General features: G+C 51.3%; 7 protein-coding genes across 7 annotated transcripts; 4 read left to right on the forward strand and 3 right to left on the reverse strand.

Annotated features, from left to right (window-relative positions):
* Positions 1–1,090: 1,090 nt before the first annotated feature.
* On the reverse strand, positions 1,091–3,436 carry BDV14DRAFT_110052 (sugar porter family MFS transporter). Its single transcript, XM_073765660.1, has 2 exons — positions 1,817–3,436; positions 1,091–1,761 (listed from the first exon to the last, which is right to left on the reverse strand). Exons 1-2 carry the CDS (start codon positions 3,192–3,194, stop codon positions 1,499–1,501), a joined length of 1,641 nt encoding a protein of 546 aa, XP_073625136.1. The 5' UTR covers positions 3,195–3,436; the 3' UTR covers positions 1,091–1,498.
* Positions 3,437–5,164: 1,728 nt separating this feature from the next.
* Positions 5,165–7,163, forward strand: BDV14DRAFT_178829 (glycoside hydrolase 5 family protein). The gene is made up of 3 exons (XM_073769637.1): positions 5,165–5,371; positions 5,444–6,498; positions 6,569–7,163. The coding sequence occupies exons 2-3, from the start codon at positions 5,766–5,768 to the stop codon at positions 7,003–7,005; spliced, it is 1,170 nt and encodes a 389-aa protein (XP_073625137.1). The 5' UTR covers positions 5,165–5,371; positions 5,444–5,765; the 3' UTR covers positions 7,006–7,163.
* Positions 7,164–7,937: 774 nt separating this feature from the next.
* BDV14DRAFT_178830 (uncharacterized protein) lies at positions 7,938–9,246 on the reverse strand. The gene is made up of 2 exons (XM_073769638.1): positions 8,973–9,246; positions 7,938–8,904 (listed from the first exon to the last, which is right to left on the reverse strand). The coding sequence occupies exons 1-2, from the start codon at positions 9,094–9,096 to the stop codon at positions 8,096–8,098; spliced, it is 933 nt and encodes a 310-aa protein (XP_073625138.1). The 5' UTR covers positions 9,097–9,246; the 3' UTR covers positions 7,938–8,095.
* A 1,537-nt stretch (positions 9,247–10,783) lies between these two features.
* On the forward strand, positions 10,784–12,904 carry BDV14DRAFT_178831 (proline permease PrnB). The gene is made up of 2 exons (XM_073769639.1): positions 10,784–11,008; positions 11,087–12,904. Exons 1-2 carry the CDS (start codon positions 10,798–10,800, stop codon positions 12,559–12,561), a joined length of 1,686 nt encoding a protein of 561 aa, XP_073625139.1. The 5' UTR covers positions 10,784–10,797; the 3' UTR covers positions 12,562–12,904.
* Positions 12,905–13,067: 163 nt separating this feature from the next.
* BDV14DRAFT_178834 (class I glutamine amidotransferase-like protein) lies at positions 13,068–13,924 on the forward strand. Its single transcript, XM_073769640.1, has one exon. It carries the CDS (start codon positions 13,169–13,171, stop codon positions 13,895–13,897), a length of 729 nt encoding a protein of 242 aa, XP_073625140.1. The 5' UTR covers positions 13,068–13,168; the 3' UTR covers positions 13,898–13,924.
* A 261-nt stretch (positions 13,925–14,185) lies between these two features.
* Positions 14,186–16,131, reverse strand: BDV14DRAFT_178835 (uncharacterized protein). The gene has a single exon (XM_073769641.1). It carries the CDS (start codon positions 16,108–16,110, stop codon positions 14,263–14,265), a length of 1,848 nt encoding a protein of 615 aa, XP_073625141.1. The 5' UTR covers positions 16,111–16,131; the 3' UTR covers positions 14,186–14,262.
* Positions 16,132–18,439: 2,308 nt separating this feature from the next.
* Positions 18,440–19,887, forward strand: BDV14DRAFT_178838 (uncharacterized protein). Its single transcript, XM_073769642.1, has 3 exons — positions 18,440–18,859; positions 18,925–19,189; positions 19,244–19,887. Exons 1-3 carry the CDS (start codon positions 18,535–18,537, stop codon positions 19,692–19,694), a joined length of 1,041 nt encoding a protein of 346 aa, XP_073625142.1. The 5' UTR covers positions 18,440–18,534; the 3' UTR covers positions 19,695–19,887.
* The last annotated feature ends 15 nt before the right edge of the window (positions 19,888–19,902 follow it).

Genomic DNA, 19,902 nt, shown 5'->3' on the forward strand with positions numbered 1-19,902 from the left:
TGATGAATGCTGTGGTGAGCAGATGGGACTTGCCAAGACTTAATAAGACGGGATGGGAAGTACTGAAGCTCGCTGAGGTCAAGGGTTCAGCGTGCATTCAACAGCAAGGGAACTAGAACGCTTGGCGGGTGCAGAATAGTGGTGCGAAGCACGTAGGGAGGTTAAAACACCGCTTTGAGTGTTACGGGTGGAAATGTGGCTGTTTATGGCCTCAGTAGCTGTCATTTTCGGCGTCGATTTCACAGGTCCTCACATTCTTTTTGTAAAATCCCATGCACCAGGGCCCTGGATGACTTATGCAAGTACTAGAGCCATATGAATAACAAAGACCTGCATAAGACACAGTCGAAGAACCATTTTCAGATAAATAAGTCCGATGAAGACCAAGACCAAGGCAAAGGACTTGGAAATACTCAACCCTCAGACCCAGACCCAAGCTGAGCCTGAGCCTGAGCCGAAGCCCGAGGCCAAGTCTGTTGCTGATAATAAAAAGAGAAGAAGAAATTGAGCAGGATCTCGGGGGAAGGACCGGGTTTATATAGACCTCTGGAGGCCTCCAGCTCGTGATCCTAGTGACTACGTCCTCGTCACTAAAATCGGTAGGAGGGGCGTTGTTCCAACTTACGTGAACAGGTCGACGACGATCTCTATTGACGACGATTTCCAGAATGGATGGGATCATTGGGGGAGTAACTCCACGTTTCACTTATCGTTGCGGCATCAAGCTGCGGTTTTGTGAGCTGATAGTTAGGGCACGGTTCTAGTCCTGCCGTCCGCCGTCCGCCGTCCGCTCAGGCACTGAAGGTATCCATATCTCCCGTCTATGCGCCCGCAGATATCTGATGGTTCGCCGCCATTTGCGCCGCGACGAGTCTCGTCATTCCCAGCCTCTCTTCGATCTTCTGCGGAGAGAATTGCCGTCCTCCTCAGCCGAGAAGCCTACCGCGTTGACGGGACACCAGGCGGTGCTCATGCTGAGGGGGCCGAGGAGCACCCGGACCCGAGTGGAGTGGGTTCAGACAGTGCCTGCTGATTACACCGAGCAGGGGGCGACCAGCAGGATGTGCCTTGAAAGATGGCGGAGACGGGATTGAGTAGTGGCTCCCCCGAAGGGCGTAGTGAATTCGCTTATTCAAAAAGACTGAAAGCTATTGAGAATGGCGGGACTTGAATATGAGGTTGATGCCGATAGCGATGCGGTTCGGACCGGTAAACTTGAATGTTCGGCAGTGGCAGCAGTGGGAAGCGGGTAGGGGGACGGCCCTCTCACTGTGCCAGTCCCTCCCTGTGCTCGCGCTACGGTCGCAGAGATGGTCTCCGGGTCTCGAAATTTACGAAGATTACGACGGAAAAAAGCAAATTGAAATAGAAAGAAAAATAGATAAGTGGTATCTTAACGCACGAGATCAACCCGCGCCCGCAACAAACAATCATCGTCTATCTCTATATACAGCATTCATCGTCACGCAAGTATGTATAATCAAAAGCAAAGTCCCCCTTACGCGTTCTCAGCGTGGTAAGACTTCGACTCCTTCCGCACACCACGAGCGTCATCGTGGTACTCAATGGTCGGGATCTCGTACTTGCTGCTTTCCCAGGGCTTGACGCGGTTGACGTACATCCAGTCGAGCTCCTCGAGGGTACGGTCCTTGCCCTCGATGACGAAGAAGTACACGACGAATATGCCGAAGGCGAGACAGCCTGCGAAAACGTAGCCGTAGGCGAAGTCGATGTCACCGGTGATGAAGGGGGTGAAGAAACCTATAGTCAGAATGTTAGCGGATGTTGATCAAGAATGTTGATGTGGGTGGCCTACCAATGAGGAAGTTCCAGAGCCAGTTGCTGGCAGTAGCCAGAGCCATACCCTTGGCACGGTACTTGGAGGGGAAGAGCTCGGCAACGATAGACCAGATGATGGGACCCCAGGTAGTGGCGTAGAAGAGGACGAAGAAGCAGGCGACGACGACCATGCCCTTGCCGGGTCCGGGGGTGTTCTCAGGGTTGTCGACATCGAGCATGAAGTGGCCAATGGAGGCGAAGATCATGAAGAGGATGAACATCATGGTAGCGCCGACCATAAGAGACTTGCGACGACCAAAATTCTCAACGACGTACAGACCACCAAAGGTAGTTCCGAAGTTGACGGCACCAAGAATGACTTGGGTGATGAAACTGTTGGAGATACCAGCACCCTGGAAGATGGTGGTTCCGTAGTAGAAGAAGTAGTTGGCACCGGTAAGCTGTTGCAAAGCCTGAAGGACAATACCAAGGACGATACGGTAGAACATGCGGGGAGCAGTGATGAACTCGTGCCACACCTGGCTGTCAGACTCGGCGTCGAGCTGGGCTTGGATCTCAGCCAACTCGCGAATGATGACATTGTGGTTCTCGGGAACACCGTAGAAACGAGCCATTGTGGTGCGAGCGGTGTCGATTTTTCCGTGGCGGTAGTCGAAACGAGGAGTCTCAGGGAAGAAGGCCATACCTCCACCAAGGACAAGAGCGAAGAGGAAGGTCAGACCAAGGGTAATACGCCATTGGGCAGTTCCTTGGAGGTTCTCGGTACCCAGGTTGATGCAGTAGGCCAGGAAGATACCGAGCGTAACGAAGAGCTGGTAGGAACAAATCATGGCACCACGGACGTTCTTCGGGGCACTCTCACCCTGGTACATGGGGACAACAAGGGAGCAACCACCAACACCAAGACCAGTGACCCAACGACCGAGGACGACTTGGACCCAGTTGCCAGAAGGGGCAGAAATCTGAACAATAAGACCGACGTTGAGGATGATACACCAAACAGTGATGGACCACTTCCGGCCGAGCCAGTCGGCAAGAGGGGCACCGCAGAGAGCACCGATGAGAGTACCAATGGACAAAAGACTGACAATCAGACCAGAGCGGACGTTGCTGAAAGCATATGATCCGTCGTCTTGCAGTTCACCATAGCGCTGGAGGTAGTTGGACATTTCCTGGAAACCAGAAATCTGACCAGTATCGTAACCAAAGAGCAGACCACCCATAGAGACGAACAGTCCCATGACAGTGGCACGAAGTGTAAGCTTCGGGACAGGGGTGTCGACGCCGAGATCGACAGGCTTCTTGCTCTCAATAGACTCCTGGCTGGAGTACTGTTGAGGCCGGGGAGCCGGGGTAATGGACTCCCCATGGTGGGCTTCTGACTCAAGACCCATGGTGTTCAGTCTGGGAATGACAAGGCTGAACTGTGTAAAGAAAAGAGAAAAGATGGAAGAGAAAAGTTGGGGATGCGGGACATCTGGGGATGAGCAGTTGGCCTTCCTTATTTATAATGCGAGGACAGAAACAGAACCCAACGTAAGCAGGTCCACCGCGTGGTTCAGATGCAACCGTCCAGGCCGAGTGGGGAATTCTGGAAAGACATCGACGACTGTCATCCAGACATTCCGGTTGATTTGGTAGCGAGGGATGAGGCGATCCACCGACTCCTGAATCTTCCCCATACGGAGAACTCCGCGAACACTCCGCGAGAAGACTCTTCCGGGGTCACCCTCCCCAAGTCTAGCAGTCAACAACTTATTTTCTACCATATCATGCAATTGCGAATACTGCTATCAAACGCACTCGGCGTTAACTGTCGTCATAGTACTAGCGCAAGGAGTTTTGCCGGGAGAATACGTGGGTGGCGCTGACGGTCCGCTTAGGCAGCGCCTCCGTAACGCTTAGCCAGTGATGGGGCGGCGATTTCAGCCGGCCAAGACACATTTGGAGACGCTTGGTTCCAGCTTCCGACCCGAGCAGACCGTGGAATGCAGCGGCCGAAGTCAGAAAAACTCGGCATGCCTATGGCGACTCGGGCTTGGCTGTGGCTTGACGCGAACGGCGAAGGATCAAGAAGATTTGGGTCGCCGGCCGGAATCACCGCCATCAGCAGGCCATGGTCAGGAGACCACATGAGGCAACCAAAGGGATTGTACGATGGCAGACAATGACATAATGAGTAATGACGGTGTCGGGGGTCGAGTTGTCGTTGCGTATCTTATCGGGACAACCGGAAGGGACTGGAGAAGCGATGCGGGACACGCGGAGGACAGCATGGAGAAACAACTGGAGACGCCAAATTAACCGAATCTGTTGACCGGTGAGACTTCACCCCATGAAATAAACCGGGTGTGAGGGGAAAGAGTATGGGGAATAGCATCATCAGGCATCATAGTCTGTAGACCTTCTTCTCATCCTCTCCATCATCCCACTTTGTCCCTTCACACAACCCTCACCATCGCGACCGTCAACACTGGCATGCTCAGCCTCCGACCGGCATGGACGCCTTCGCACATTCCGAAGATCAGCCGAAGTCGGCACTGAAATGAGGATTGCCACCCGACCGAGAGGAAAAGAGTCAGGCTCGACCGCTCGAGTAAGTCAGTCGCAGGCTCGGGGCCGATGAACCCACTGGAGCAAGCTTTGTGGATTCGCTTGGCTTGATGGTGGCTTGAGGTTGCATCCTGTTGGTTCTGAGAAGACTGCCTGCCTGGCTAATTGGGGGCGGTGCTGAACAATATTCATCCGGCGACGTCATACTTGCCAGATCAGGAGGGGAACCCGATCCCCGGAGTAACCCCGGTCGCCCTACCTTCTGTTTCTGCGGGGAGATAGGCTCGTCACTGCCAACTCCCTGTCCGGCGTCAACAGACGAACAGTTAGACAGAGTATCATGATATCCTCTGGTAGATGAAAGAGAACCCCTCACGGACCAACTCATATTCCATAGTCTATCTCAAATAGAGTCATTAGGTCTTGAGGACAACGGTGGGGTCCCGTTGGGGAGGCCTGCTTCCCTTGCGCTTGAAATATATATCCGCGGCCCGCGCAATGTTATTCAGGTGATTATATAGTATACCACCCCGGATATTCCCGAGTTTGGAACTAACCCATCATCTTCGAACCCTCAAATGAACTCAATCACCTTATACTGCTGATGAATCGTCTCATCCAGCGTATGTACTTCCATGTTCCACTGGACGACATCTGTCATCGTGCCAAGACCAAGCCCATCACGTGCTATCGCTGTCTTGGCACAAAGCTCTCAGGCCTAGAATGCCTTAGGCTGTAAAGCAATCTCGGAGGTGCACGCTCGCTTCTTGCCTCCCACGCGTTCGAACCTCGCTCTCGCCATGAAGTCGAGTTTTTTTTTTTTCTATCATCTCGCAAGTGGTGTACAAAGTATTCGATTCTTTCTCTCCAGCCCCAAACCTTCAGGCAGGGATTGCTCGGCTGGCTGAAGCTTGTCATGGCCACGGCGTCTAAGGTCAATGGTCCTTGGGCTAACCGCCCATCCTTCCCTTGAGTTGCACCCTCCGTGATATGAAGCCCCTTAATCGTGTTGCTCGGAGTAAGTCAACTGCTTTGACCCTCTCTCTTTGTCAAATTCTGTAAAGTCCAGAAATTTTACTGACTTCCCCAGATTCTCCACCATTCATCACAAAATTATGCGAGATCGGCAATTCCCTGCCAGATCTGACACGGATGAAACGCCTGCAGACGCGGATAGATTAAGCCTGCCTCATCTAGATCACCCAGCCCTATACCCAACACCCCTGATTTAGTATGACTGCCGCAAAATGCTTCATCTGTCCCGTGCATCCGACATCCGCACGGAGCTTCGTTCCGTTTCAAGAATATCATGACACCTGTCGGAGTCTATAAAACTCGGCCCATGCCTCACCCGCCAAAATGACAGCCACCAACACACTCTTTATATTTCTTTCTTTGGCTTCATTCTAGAAATGAAGCTCTCACACTCTCTTCTTTCTCTGGCCGGCCTGGCGCTGGTCAATGCCCTCCCTCAAGCAACATCCACTCCTTCGGCCTCCGCTACACCCACTCCATCCCCCGCTGCAGGAAACGGCTCCTTCGCCACAACCTCCGGCCTCCAATTCGTCATCGACGGCGAAGCAGGCTACTTCCCCGGCTCAAACTCCTACTGGATCAGCTTTCTAACCAACAATGACGATGTCGATCTCGTCTTCGACCACATGGCCGAGTCTGGCCTGCGCATCTTACGCATCTGGGGATTCAACGATGTAAACGAGGTTCCGTCCGACGGGACAGTCTACTTCCAGCTCCACCAGAACGGCAACTCAACCATCAACACTGGTAAAGACGGGCTTCAGCGTCTTGACTATGTTGTTCAGTCTGCTGAACAGCGGGGTATTAAGCTAATCATTAACTTTGTTAACTATTGGGATGACTATGGTGGTATGAATGCGTATGTTCAGGCGTATGGCGGGTCTTCGAACACGGACTTTTACTCTAGCCAGGAGATGCAGGCTGCGTACAAAGCTTACATTGAGGCTGTTGTTTCGCGGTACGCGGACAGCACCGCGGTGTTTGCATGGGAACTCGCGAACGAGCCGAGATGTCAGGGGTGCGAGACGAGTGTCCTGCATGACTGGATCGAGAGTACCAGTGGCTACATCAAGGGTCTTGACTCGAACCACCTGGTTTGTGTTGGCGATGGTACGTCCACCCCATTCTACACCTAACCTTTCTCTTTCTTGGTAGGCACAAGTTAACCGAGTAATCGCAGAGGGGTTCGGCCTCGACACCCTCACAGATGGAAGCTACCCCTTCCAATACGGCGAAGGCGGCGACTTTGCATCGGCCCTCTCAATCCCCACCATCGACTTTGGCACATTCCACCTGTACCCCGACAGCTGGGGCACAAACAACACATGGGGCAACCTGTGGGTCCAAGCACACAGCGAAGCCTGCATTGCAGCCGGTAAACCGTGTCTCTTTGAGGAGTACGGCGTGACGAGTGACCACTGCGCTATCGAGAAACCGTGGCAGGAGACGGCGTTGCAGAATGAGGGGATCGCGGGTGATCTTTACTGGCAGTATGGTGATACGTTGAGCAGTGGACAGAGTGCTGATGATGGGAATACGTTTTATTATGGGAGTGATGAGTTTGAGTGTCTTGTTACTGAGCATGTGAAGGAGATTCAGGATAGTGGGAGGGGGTGAGTTGTTTGCACAATTGCCATGAAGGTTGGGTGTCCGATGGTGTGTTCGTTTCAACGGAGATCCATAGGTCGTATATCAAATCATGTCCCTACGCACAGACCAAGGGGTATGTCCCAAGTACAAAGGACCACAAAGATGCCGTCCACGAATATAGCGCCTTCTCCTTCTGAGCCTCACGTTGAAAACCTATCTCCCTAGAGTGTCATCCTTCTAACGGCGAGCTGAATGAGCCGCGCAAGTCAATCGGGCAGGTCCCGTCACCCGCCCCGGGCGCTCACGGGGAGATTCAGCGATCTTGCTTGAACGCGCTAGATAGGTAGGCAACTACTTAGGTACCCCGCCAAGCTGAAGTAGTTAAGTCGGTAACTGTCCCGTCCGTCATCAGGCTCCATCCCCGCGCCCGCCCCGGACCACCAACCGTCCGTCGACTATTCATTCCGCCCGCCTTGTCCAGCGGTAGGGGTTTAGTTCGCGCGCGAGAACCTTACGGGAGAAGTGCATTGTAGGAGGTCAGAATGGGCATATGCAACGGAATATGTCGACTGCTGATATTCAAAACCCTAGGTAGGCTATGGAACCAACCCTAGACTTGGGTACCTACCTTACCTATAGGTATAGGCGTGGACGAGACGGGACGGGTCGGGTCGGACCTCTGATGATTGAGCCCTGGGCTCTCGCTGGGAGGACCCGCGCTTACCTAGGTGTGTCTCTGCTAGTTTAGAGGTAATTTAAGGAACTCGAAGAGAGGAGGGGGAGGGTAAAGAGCTGCGGTGGGATTCAGGCTGCTACATCCATGCTTACAGCTGAAAATGAAAAGGGGGCATGGCTGGCTAATGGAAGAGTTCGGTCGGATGAGGGGAGACATTTAAAAAGGAAAATTCATCGATGGGGCGAATATGGTGATAAGGTTTATATCTCGTCTACTACTCCAGCTCTACTCAGGTCTTACGCGCCAGATGCCCCGGCTATTATTCAACGATCAAGACTTCTAGGTTCGTCCACTTGTCTGGTATTAAATCACTAGGGATATATAGTCGTTATGGAATGTTATGTCGGAAGAAGCCGCTTGATCCATCCATCATCGGCATATTTACTCCAGCGCACTCTCATCCACATTCTCCGCCGCACTAGAACAGCTCTCACCAAGGTCCCCAACCTGCACCGCATTCGCTTGGTAGCAGTAGACATCCGTGTACTCGCCCTCGATCTCAGCAGGCGGGGTATCCAGGATCTGGTGGTAGAGCGTGACATTGCCGACGGCCATCTTGCCGTCCGTGAAAGTCTGGTTAAAGTAGAGCGTGTTCCGCTGGCAAAGACCACTGTTGAGTAGTTGCGGGCGGTTAATCAGGCTGTGGAATGTGTGCGCTGTGTAGGGGGACTCCTCGTCGTCGATGAGAGAGTACAGCATGTCGAATGCCTCAGCGTAGACTCCTGGCCCGGAGAGCATATTGGGGAGGAGATATGGCTTAACCTCAATGCTGTAAAGTCCCGTTCCGTCGAGGGATTGAGCGGCCTCGGTATCCGGCGCAAAGGAAGCAGGGAATGTCGTCGTTCCTTCGAATGGACTGATGCCGGCGGCTATAGAGGGGACAAGAGCCTGCAGATCCTGTCCGTCGATGCCACCGATGTATGTGTTGATAGGCGCGTTGATGGGCGTCTTGCCGTCCTTGAGGACGTCGACGTAGGGGAGGATGACGGAGCCGGCCATCAGCGCGGGGATCTGGAGCGGGACGAGGTCGAGGGCTGTCATGCGGATGTCGTTGTCGTAGCCTGCGCTGACGAGGAGGGGGTGTTTGCCCTCGGGGAAGGAGGAGGGGAGGATATCAGAGGGGATGTCGAGGGGGTCGTGGTGCGAGATGGTTTTGGCGTCTTCCTTGCTGATGGGGACGATGCACCATGCTGTTTGGGGAATTGTTAGTTATGCTTTTCTGTTGAGATGGATATGGGATGAATGGATTTGAGCGTACTGTTATTCACAGACATAGTCCGCTTCGCAGGGTTATACTGGGCCAGGGTGTTAGGGCCCGCCTGCGCGCTCGCAAGCGACGCCAGGGCCGCAATGGCCGTGAAGTAAGTAGCGCCTGAAATCATCTTGCCTGGGAAGTTGAATATGAGAATGAGGATGGTGTTGTTGTTTTCTGCCCCTGAAACAATTCTAAAGTGAGGAGCGTGCCCTCTTTATAGGTACGGTATTTGTATTCCATTGGAGCCAGAACTGATCGGCACGAACGGTGGGCCCTCGCCCCCTTGAGTGACTGGTTGTGGCGGGCTGGCCGACTCGCTGGATCTGTGGATGGATCTCAAAATCTCTGATCCAGCGATCGATCTCAATTTCGTTTCTGCTAGTATGCGACTCGGACAGCCAATCGTGTTGGGATCTATGCGATTCAGTGTCCCGAGCTTTCCTTGATGGAGTTGGTTTCCACACATGGTGGATTACTTTTGAGTCTTTTGACGCCTTTTGGGTGAGAGGCGACGCCTCCTCGTCATAGGGTAGGATATTTCAAATGGCAATAGCCGTCTACTCATTGTTATTGTTGAATTCCAAAGCTAAGAGGAGATGTAAGAAAGGTCATCTGTAGGAGCTAAGTACTCCTGTTTTATCCGCGGCTGAGCTCGGCGAAGGAAATACAGACAATGGCACCAAGGTTTTCCCCATAACTAGGAGAATAGAATAGTTTACTTTGGCTCGAGGTGTGATGAGAGCCAATAAACTGCATGATTGCCCTCGAATTGACCTGTTCCTAGACATCCGCTAGGTCCCTGCGTCGGGCTCGACCTCATGGCGACCCTGTCACCACGCTCACACTGCCATTCAAAAAGAATGACGTCGTACGTAAATAAACAGCATTTCCAACTTCATATCAATACCCAGTCTTATTGATTCAAGGTTAGCAACTACTAGAATATAGACTACCAGCAATAGTGCTGTGTAATCTTCCTTCTGTAAAGGGGAGGCCAAATATAAGCTACTACCTCGAACCAAAAAAATATATATATCCGCGATGGATTATTGCCTCTCACAAGCATAAGGCGTAGTCTGCAAATTCAAGTCGGCCCCACTACAATTTTTGGCGTGGTACTGCTCGCTATGGAATATCGCACTCAAAATATAGACCTCGCACGCGACGAGCCTCAACTTCAAGAAGCCTCTAGCAACGAAGGGGGCGAGGGCTTGTGGAGCCTAAGGCAGCAAGACCTTGAAATCGGTATCACGTGATACCAATCAGCTCGCGCACTCAAAAGTCTTGGTGTTCTTGGGACTTGGACTCTGTATGTGGTTGAGACGGATGGAAGCGTGTTTCGCTATCGCTTCACTGAGTGGTAGAGCTGTGGTGGGTGGATTGGGTGAACTGCCAATACTGCCAATACTGCCAACACTGCCAAGGCGCCCGTCGTCGCAGCCAAGCGTTGCTGGACGAGCGATAACTGTCTGAGAGTTGGGTATGCCAGCATAGAGTTACTCATTCATAAGTGCCTTTTATTAAATAGGAAACATGTATCATGAAATTCAAACTCTATGCCCACTAGATAAGAAAGGTAATCTTCCAGAACCACGATAGAAAACTACGCGTGGGCTGATACCCCAGACGAGATAAGCAGCAGCAGAGTAACGGCTCAGCTTATCAGTGGCGCTCTAGGGCGTATTTTGGTGTCTTTTGTTTGGTCAATATGCGGGGAAGCTTGGAGCGATGTGACTCTGCGATACGGGATTGTCTGACTGCTTTAAAAGACCCTGATTCCCAGAAAACGCTGGACTATTTTCTCTCCTCACACAACTAGGTTGGCATTATGGCGGACGAAAAGCCTACCCCCGTCGCTGCCGCCCACCATGGCGACCCCGAGAACCAGACAACTGGACTGGCATCTGCCCATCCGGAGCCAAAATCCGGTACAATGCAAGCTATGATCGAGCGCGACTTGCTCGACGAGCGATACGCGAATACCCAGCGCGGGTTGAAGAATCGCCATGTGCAGCTCATGGCATTGGGCGGGACGATCGGTATACTTAACAAACTAACCCTAACACCCTCACTACCATACCACCTAAACACCCACTAATGTATGTCTTTCTGTCCAGGAACCGGCCTCTTCGTCGGCTCCGGCCAAGCCCTCAACATCGGCGGCCCCCTCTCCCTGCTCCTAGGCTACATCTTCATCAGCACACTAGTCTACAGCATCGTCACCGGCATCGCCGAAGTAGGCGCATACCTCCCCGTGCACGGCGGGACCATGTCCTACCACGGCTTCCGGTACGTTTCCCGGTCATTGGGATTCGCAATGGGGTATCTATACTGGTATAGCCTCGGCATCCTAGTCCCGTACGAAATCGTCGCCGCAAGTCTAGTAATAGACTACTGGCCGAATTCGGTCCCCCTGGCCGCCTGGATCACCATTATGCTTGTTGTCATTGTGGCGCTTAATTACATGCCTGTCGGTGTGTATGGGGAGACAGAATTCTGGTTCGCGGGGATAAAGATTATTACGCTTATCGGGCTCCTCTTGCTCTCGTTTATACTCTTCTGGGGAGGCGGGCCGAATCGGCAACGGTTGGGATTCCATTATTGGAAAGACCCTGGGGCGATGAATGCGTATCTTGTTACGAGTAATCAGGATACGGGGAGGTTTATTGGGCTTTTGCAGTGTATCGTCCGCTCGGCAATCGCGTTTATTTTTGCGCCGGAACTTATTATCGTTACGGCGGGTGAGATGGAGTCGCCTAGACGGAATGTTCCTAAGGCTGCGAGACGGTATATCTATCGGCTTGTTATCTTTTATCTCCTTGGTGCGTTGGCGATTGGGGTTATATGCTCAAGCCAGGATCCAGCGTTACTAGACGGCGACACAAACAACGCCTCCGCCTCCCCCTTCGTCGCGGCCATCCAAAACGCCGGCATCCCAGTCCTCCGGCACATCGTCAATGCGGCGATCTTGACATCCGCCTGGTCAGCAGGAAATAGCTTCCTATACATGTCCTCCCGCTCCCTCTACGGCCTCGCCGTCTCCGGAAACGCACCATCCATCCTGAAAACGTGTAACAGATGGGGCGTCCCCTGGATCGCAGTCTCCGTCTCGTCCCTATTTTCCCTCCTCTCATACCTCGCCGTCTCATCAGGAAGCTACGAAGTCTTCAACTGGCTCATGAACTTCACGAATACATCCGGGTTCATATCCTGGATATGCTGCTGCATCGTATATTTCCGGTTCACGGCCGCGACAAAAGCACAGGGTGTTGAGAAGCCGTATAAATCGCGCCTGCAGCCGTATGGGATTTATATCGGGTTGGGAATGAGTGTTTTTATGCTGCTTATTAATGGCTTTACGTCGTTTTTTCCGCAGAATTGGTCTGCTAGTAACTTTTTCACGGCTTATATTGGCATTCCGGCGTTTGTGGTGCTTTATGTTGGGCATCGCGTTTGTTACTGGGGTGATCCGTGGGTTTGGAATAGTGGTGAGGTGGATTTAACGACGGGGTTGGAGGAGATTTTGGCTGCGGAACGGCCGTATCAGCCGCGGGATACGTGGGGGAGGAAGGTGAAGGCTTTGATTGAGTGATCCATTTTATCCGGTGGATTTCAATTTGTGGATTTGGGTATAAGAACCTAGGAAGGATGGGAGAAGGCGAGGTTGGGATGTGAATGTAATCCAGTGGCCTAGGCATCCTGTTGCAAATCAGCAAGTCCGCTTCAAAGTTAAAGACCAGGGCCTATACAAAGTACCGGATCAAAGTCAAGTAAGGCACCTAGTAAGTCGGGTCCGGTGTCCTACTTCCAATGACCTGCTAAGAAAGCTTCGCCTATACCTAGTATAGGCTCGCGTTTTCGCCTGGGCTGCTCTTTTCCGTCCTGCGAGATGGTTGGCCTTATCTAGGCCTTGTTACCTTACCACTCTTTCACCGTTTCCACTTACACCCACCGGCAAGGCGTAAGCAAGTATTTGTCAGTGTCAGCCCTGACGTGATGATGCGGAATCAACTTCCGCGCTTCGATTTGTAATGGGGGAGACATTAGGTATACCTTCCAGGCGACCAGAGTCAAAGAGAGTATATAAGCAGGAAGTAACTCACTCTCGCTCCATCCTCTTGGAACAGCATTTCCCTTGCTCAGCGTCAAGATATAACTCACTACCCACGAGCATATAGCGAATAGCATACCGCAAGAAGATGGCATCTTCTTCCCCCATAAACATAGGCTGCCTCCTCTTCAATTACCAAGCCCTCGACGTAATCGGCCCCTGCGACCTCCTAAACTCCGCTAGTAAGCGGCTTATGAAAGGAGTTTCATTCTACACTCCAATCCCCGAATCAACAATTCAAGCAGCACCAGACTTCACCTTCCACCATATAGCCGAGAACGCAAATGAGCCCGTCCACCTCCTCACGAGCGCATTGACGCTCGTTTCAACAGTTAGCGTACACGATACAAATTTCCTCGACAACTTGGACATCCTCCTCGTCGGCGGAGACAGTCCCGCACGCTCCAACATACCCGATTCCTACAAAACGCTCATAGCCCGCCACATCTCAGCCGGAAAACTCCTCTTCGCCACATGCACGGGCTCAGCGATAGTAGCATCCAGCGGCGCACTCGACGGCCGAAAAGCAACAGTAAACAATCTCGAATACAACTGGGTCAGAACCCGCTACCCAGCCGTGCACTGGACAAAAGAGCAAAAATGGGTCGTGGACGGGAACATCTGGACTGCGGGCGGTGCGATCGCGGGGATGGACATGGTTGCGTTTTGGATTCAGCAGGAGTTCGGGTTTGATGTTATGGAGATGGCGAGTAGGCAGTTGGATTTTGAGCCGAGGGGGCAGGGGGGGTTGTTTGATGTTTTGCCTGGGAGGTTTGATGACGAGGGACGGAGAGTCGCTACTCATGTTTTTGATTGATTTGCGGGTTAACTGAGGGGATTGGAGGGAATGCGAGCCGGGACATACCATTCACTTGCGGTCCAGTAGAAGGAAAATAGGAGAATAAACCTAAAGAGCGAGGTGGGGAATAAGTGATGTAGTTTGGCGAGGAAAAGAAGTAGGGACCCAGCCAGCCCTCCTCCTTCCCTCATCGGCAAAAGATGCGGAATGATAGGTACTGAGTAGTAGTAGGTACTGCGATGGAAGTACTGCGATGGAAGTACTGCGATGAATTGATGCTGAAACGAGGGTATATTCAAGAACTAGTCGGCTGGTAAAGGTAGGTGATTAAAAGTGCGTATGTGTTTATATAGTACAAAAACATAACAGTGCGAGGTATAAATCTACCCTCTCACAATATAGAACCCACCACCGATATCGCCACCAACCTCAACACCACTCCTTACACCAACCCGTTCAACCAACTTCTTCCCCTGGGTAATCGTATTTCCCGCGCCATCCCTTGCCCGATCGAACCAGCCCTTCCGGTCACCCGCCTCGGGCCCCCAAAGCGGGTGATCGAGTAGCGCTTGCGCGTACTCAGAGTCGTATTGGTGAGCTACCATATCTGCTTCAGCCGCTGCCTGGTGTGCTGCGGCGAGGTCGGTTTCGGTTCGTGGAGAGGGAGGCGGGATGTCGGCGCGGAGGAAGCCAAGAACGCGGACTGTGATGGAAGCTGAGGGGTTTGGGAAGGGGTCGTGGAGGAGGCGGAGGGTGCTGACTTTGCGGGTTGTCTGGGAGAGGGAGACGGGCCCGGTGTTTTGCGCGGTGCCATCGAATAGACGGACGGAGAAGATGATCATGCTCCAGGGTTGATCGGAGGTTCGCGCCCAGCCGAAAAAGTATCCTCGGATCTTATATTGGATATCGGAGGGAATTTTGACAGGTATTCGCATAGGATCGTAGGTTTGCGAAGGCTTGGCGATAAAATCAAGCGGGTATGGAGGCTGCGGACCGTTCTCGATCGACGGCGGCATCGCTGCTTCTGGCCCCGAACCGGCAGGACCAGGCTTAACGGCATCATACGCAGTCCTTATAGCAGTCTCCTTCACCCAACCTGGTTTGTACTTTGAAGTAACAGTATTCGCAACGGCTGTTGCAGGTGTGAGGACCCGCGAAGCCGCGACCTGCGCGTACTTCCCCGCAACGAACGCGCCGATCTCGAGGGGCATAGTCGTAAGACTCGCGCCTCTCAGCGAACTCGGATCGAGTGAAGTCGAGAGGATTCGAAAGACCGGACTCCGACATAACACTTTCTTCTTGTTTGCCTGACCTTGACACAATATCAACTGAAAATACCCATCCTCTGCATCCGGGGGAATCCTCGCGACAACCGTCTCGCGGAGAACATGCGTCTCTTTCACGCGAGTGGAAGCCTTCTTGTAGAACTTTCCGATATCCCTCTGCCAAGCTCGTTCCTTCTCCTGTTCAACCTGATCCACGCGCAGCGCAGCTGACGGACTAACATGGACCCAGTCATCATGCATGCGGAACAGTGCCTTTGCGCGCATCCCCGTCTTCCCACTCCATCCTTTGCATTGTAGCCAGAGCGAGCGGTCGGGTGGGAGAGGTGTATCAGAGAATATGGAAACTGTTACAGAGGTCGCGGGCCCGCGATAGAAGACGATTCCATGTGAGTGTCGCAGGATGGAATAGTGGCGGGTTGACTCAGAGGGGTGAGAGATTAGCCCACCGAGAAAGTGTTTGGCGTCGGCGGCGAATGTAGATTTCGAGTCATTTTCCTTTGAAAGGGTGGGTGTATTTCCGCTTGTGCCTGGTGATGGTAGAGGAGGTAGAGGTGGCAGCGGTAGTGTTGGTGGGAAGGCAGTTGTTGTATCGGCGCGTGGCGGCGGAACGGGACGCGGCGGAGGTGGATGGAGAGGGATGGAGAGGTTCGGACTGGAAGGGCCGCGGAGGTTCGGTTGGCTTCTGGCTGCTCGTAGAGATGGTGGAATGGATGGTGTTGAAGGAGAAGAAGGCGAGGGGGAGAAACGAGCAGGGGGTGGAGGGAAGTAAGAGTTTGGAGAGTGCGGAGGGTAAGGGGAAGGAGAGAGGATTTGCGATGGGGATGCGGAATAGGGACTGTATGCCCGGTACGGCGAATATGGGGGCGGCGGGTTCGGGGTCAGCGGTCGCTGCGCCCCATGGTCTACAGGCGCGAGCGTAGGAGCTGGTTTCCGCTTAATTTCCATTTATTCTTTGGCAAGTTGAGGGAATACGATACGGTGAAGCTGTTATCCCCTGGGCCGGTGGAATTGCGAATACGGTCATTTTTAGCGTGTTTTTCGTGTTGAGGCGGAACTGACAGGATTGGTGGCTAGTTTCACCGCCAAACTTATAATATTACTCTTTTCGTCAAAATCCAAATACCATATAGAATAGATACAAAAATGATAGATAAATTAAGGTGAGAAGCCATGGAATTCCTTCCAACATGAACGACCGCTCTTTCCAGGACAGAGGGGGACCTCGCAGGAGAGACATCTCCAGGCAGAATTATATGCCTTTGATGCTTTACCTCCACTCTGGAGATTGCTATATAGGCACCATGTACAGCGAGCATTCTGACGCTTTAGAATTGGTGTATGATCTCTTGATGCATCTGTACGGCAGGCTGGAAGGTCAATATCTAAAGCCCGACGCTTTCACTTTTTAGTAGGGGGCGCAGCTGGTCGAGGTGTTAAATACTGATCAAATAGTTCCCCATATAACTGCTCGCGGAAGTCAAATTGTGACTTTTTAGGAAGGCCTTGCTGCTCCAACACCTCGCATTAAATCTTATAGGCGTTAACTATCGCGGTATTAAGGATCCAATAGAAAAGGGGCCACCAGGATCGGTAGGTAGGTCGTTGGATTTGATACTCCGCGCAGAGTTGATTAGCAATATCAACACCTCCCATAAAGTGGTTATAATCATTGATTATAACTGGAATAGGCAATTCTTTGGTAGGTTCATCACCAAATACAGGTCTAGTGATTGAAGCACTAGTTGACTGTTCTCCAGGACGTCGTCGCTGCTGTTTTATTAGGTCATCAGCCTGATTAACAGTATGGACAGTTGTAAGGCCAATAACAATGTTATTATCCTGCCATGCAAAGTAAAGAACATCATCTTTAGGAATCGCGCAGAGCGTATTCCATGGGAGTTTTAGATCTTTCTCCTTAAGGTATTGGATAAGTGGAGGAATGTCCTTGTTGCGCGCGCGAGTCGTACCACATGCCCCAATCCCGCGATCTCGTAGGATCTTAAAGAGATTCACACTTGTGAAATAATTATCAAGATAGACTGTATAGGTCTTTAAAGGCAGGCGGCAGAGGAGGTTTAATACCATAGATCCAGTTATTATAAGATCTTTCTGTTTAACAACCTCCACCAGGCTCGCTGCCCTACTTGCTGGTGTGAAGGTATAGATATACCCATGATCCCCAACTGCAAAGACCTTATACCCCTGCTTAATTGGTTTTCCAGGCATTTTAAATGTATGCTTGGATTGTCCAAAACAACAAATTATTGCTTTATCCAGTGAAATATTAGAGGAAGGATAGCAGAGGCGTTCACAGGCACTGCGGAATTGCGAGATTATAGGATTAACCTTGAACCACCAAATATCACCAATATGATCAATATCATATTTCAATTCATCTTCTTGGGAGAGTTCCTGATCAAGAAGGTGAGGTGGAAGAGGATAGACCCCTAAGGCCTGCCCAGTAGGCCGTGATATATGGAGATAGCGCTTGATCTGCTTAAACTGCATAAGGCTTATATAGCTAGGAAGCAGATGACGGGGCAGTTTATTAGTCCTCCAATAAATCTTAATTAATTTAGCAGGATAAGCACCCATATAGATTAATAAAGCAATAAAGATTATCATCTCAGGAAAAGAGACAGGTTTCCAGGGCCTTAAGTTTTCAACATTTGGAGAGAGAGATCGTTGTCTTTCCGCGTAGAGATTTGTATTTTCAATAACAGTTTCCCATAGAGAATCAGGCAAAAATTGCTTAAATAGCATTGCAGGACTATCCACTAAGATACTGGGTGGTAGGCGAGGTTGAAGCTTTTATAGAGGAATATTCATCGCGTTAAATCTTACAGTTTTTGGATTCGGAATCAGGCCCAGGATTTCTGACTTAAAGAGAGGTTTTAAATTAGATAAAGGTATAGATAAAATGCTTAACTGAATCTCTTGTAAATTATCTTCCTGGTAAGAGGATAGCTGTGTTGGTGGTGGAGATAACGGTGGTTGAGTCATGGCTCTAGAACTACCGTTTTCATGATAATAAGGAGGGATTTCAGGAGGTGAGGCATACGCGATGACCGTGATGATTATTCTGCCAGCAGAACCAGCCGCGATGAGGTCTGACCAATAGTAGGTCTTTATTCTTGCCAAGGCACTAAAAATGACCGTATTCGCAATTCCACCGGCCCAGGGGATAGCAACCTTTCGGAGAATACACGAAATCACGTGAGTGGCATCTAGCCAAGATTCCTTTGTTCCTAGAGAGCATTCAATAGCAAGATTTGTCCTCCTAGATCTACAATCCCTAGGTACCTACCTGCTTTGGAGCCAGGTTACGTGGGCTACAATGTGATTACTTCTCCCTCGTCCCATTTCACCATGTCTCAACGAACTTCTAGAGATGGACGTGTGATTTTGCGACTGAATCCCGCAACTTTGGAGCCGGTTTTCCGGACTTTGGCGACCTATCTCGAAGATAATCCGCTCGACACCGAGAAACTGATTCCTGTGAAAACATTCGTTGACTGGGTTCATGAAAGCTGCCAGCCCTCCCCTAATCTTTCCGTTCCCGCGACACATTTCGATTCTCCCAAGTCAGCCGCGGACGCCGTAGCTGTCGTCTACGACCGACACAGTCCAAAACACGTGTGGCAGCTACGGGCAAGCAAAGATGCGAGCCTAGGTCAACTCTCAGATTGGGCTGGTAAGATACACACTCTAAAGCTTTTATTTCTATTCTGACTAAACCAAATTGATATATATGTATAGATACTTGTGTTAAGGAACTACAGTCATCACCATATTTCCAGTTGGCAGATTCAGAGTCCACGTCTCGAACTATTCTGGATGTGCTTTTTTGTGACCGACTGAAGCGTCTTCGCGACAACGAAGCTGAGAAGCATCTGAACTGGTTCCCCGAAGTCAGCTTATCAGTCCAGAGCAAGCTTCACAATCTCTTGATTCAAGGAAGAGCCGACTGGTGCCTTGCGTATTGGGACTCGAAAGCCGCTCTGCAAACCGCCTTGGTTGTGCTGTTTGTATACCACATGTCTATTACATGAAGGGGCATGCAACTAACTGCAGTCAGGGAAGCCAAAAAATCCGGAATGGCACAAACTGCACTTCCCCAGCTCATCATATACCTTGCGGCGGTCCAAGATAGTCGAAAGTCCTCAAGAAAAATCAATAGCTCTATATTCGGATTGATCAGCGATTCGGAAGACTATAGATTCGCGTGGCTCGACGAAAATCGTCATCTTTTCGTGTCCGAAACCTTTTCTTGGGTAACCAAGAAAGCCGAGATAGTTGAATGGATCGACAGAATTCTGCGAGATTCAATCGAGGCTTCTCCGCACACGACACCAACCAAGACAGGAAACACTGCTGTTCATGCATACCGGAACCACATCAGCCGAGAATACAAACTGGGAGACACTGACGTGATCGAAGCGGTCGAAGGCGAAGACATACGTCAGTACAGGATTGTCAAGAAGGGCCCCTACGGTGAGATAATCACCGAGATGGAGACGTGTTTGTAAAACAAGTGCAACATTATTGTGAAGCGTTCCAGAACATGTAGAGCTTACTGGGCAAATGCGAAGCCTTACTAGCCGTGGCAATACGGGAAGAAGGGCACTGGCCAAGCATACGATGCAGACGAACTGCGGCTTTAATAGTGAACGTTGATATTCTTTGCGAGGCAGACCAACTTACATCCTTAGAGTTTCACATTATAGCCGATAGTAC

This window comes from Aspergillus stella-maris (assembly GCF_047715825.1).
Source record: "Aspergillus stella-maris strain CBS 113639 unplaced genomic scaffold BDV14scaffold_54, whole genome shotgun sequence".
Taxonomy (NCBI): Eukaryota; Fungi; Ascomycota; class Eurotiomycetes; order Eurotiales; family Aspergillaceae; genus Aspergillus; species Aspergillus stella-maris.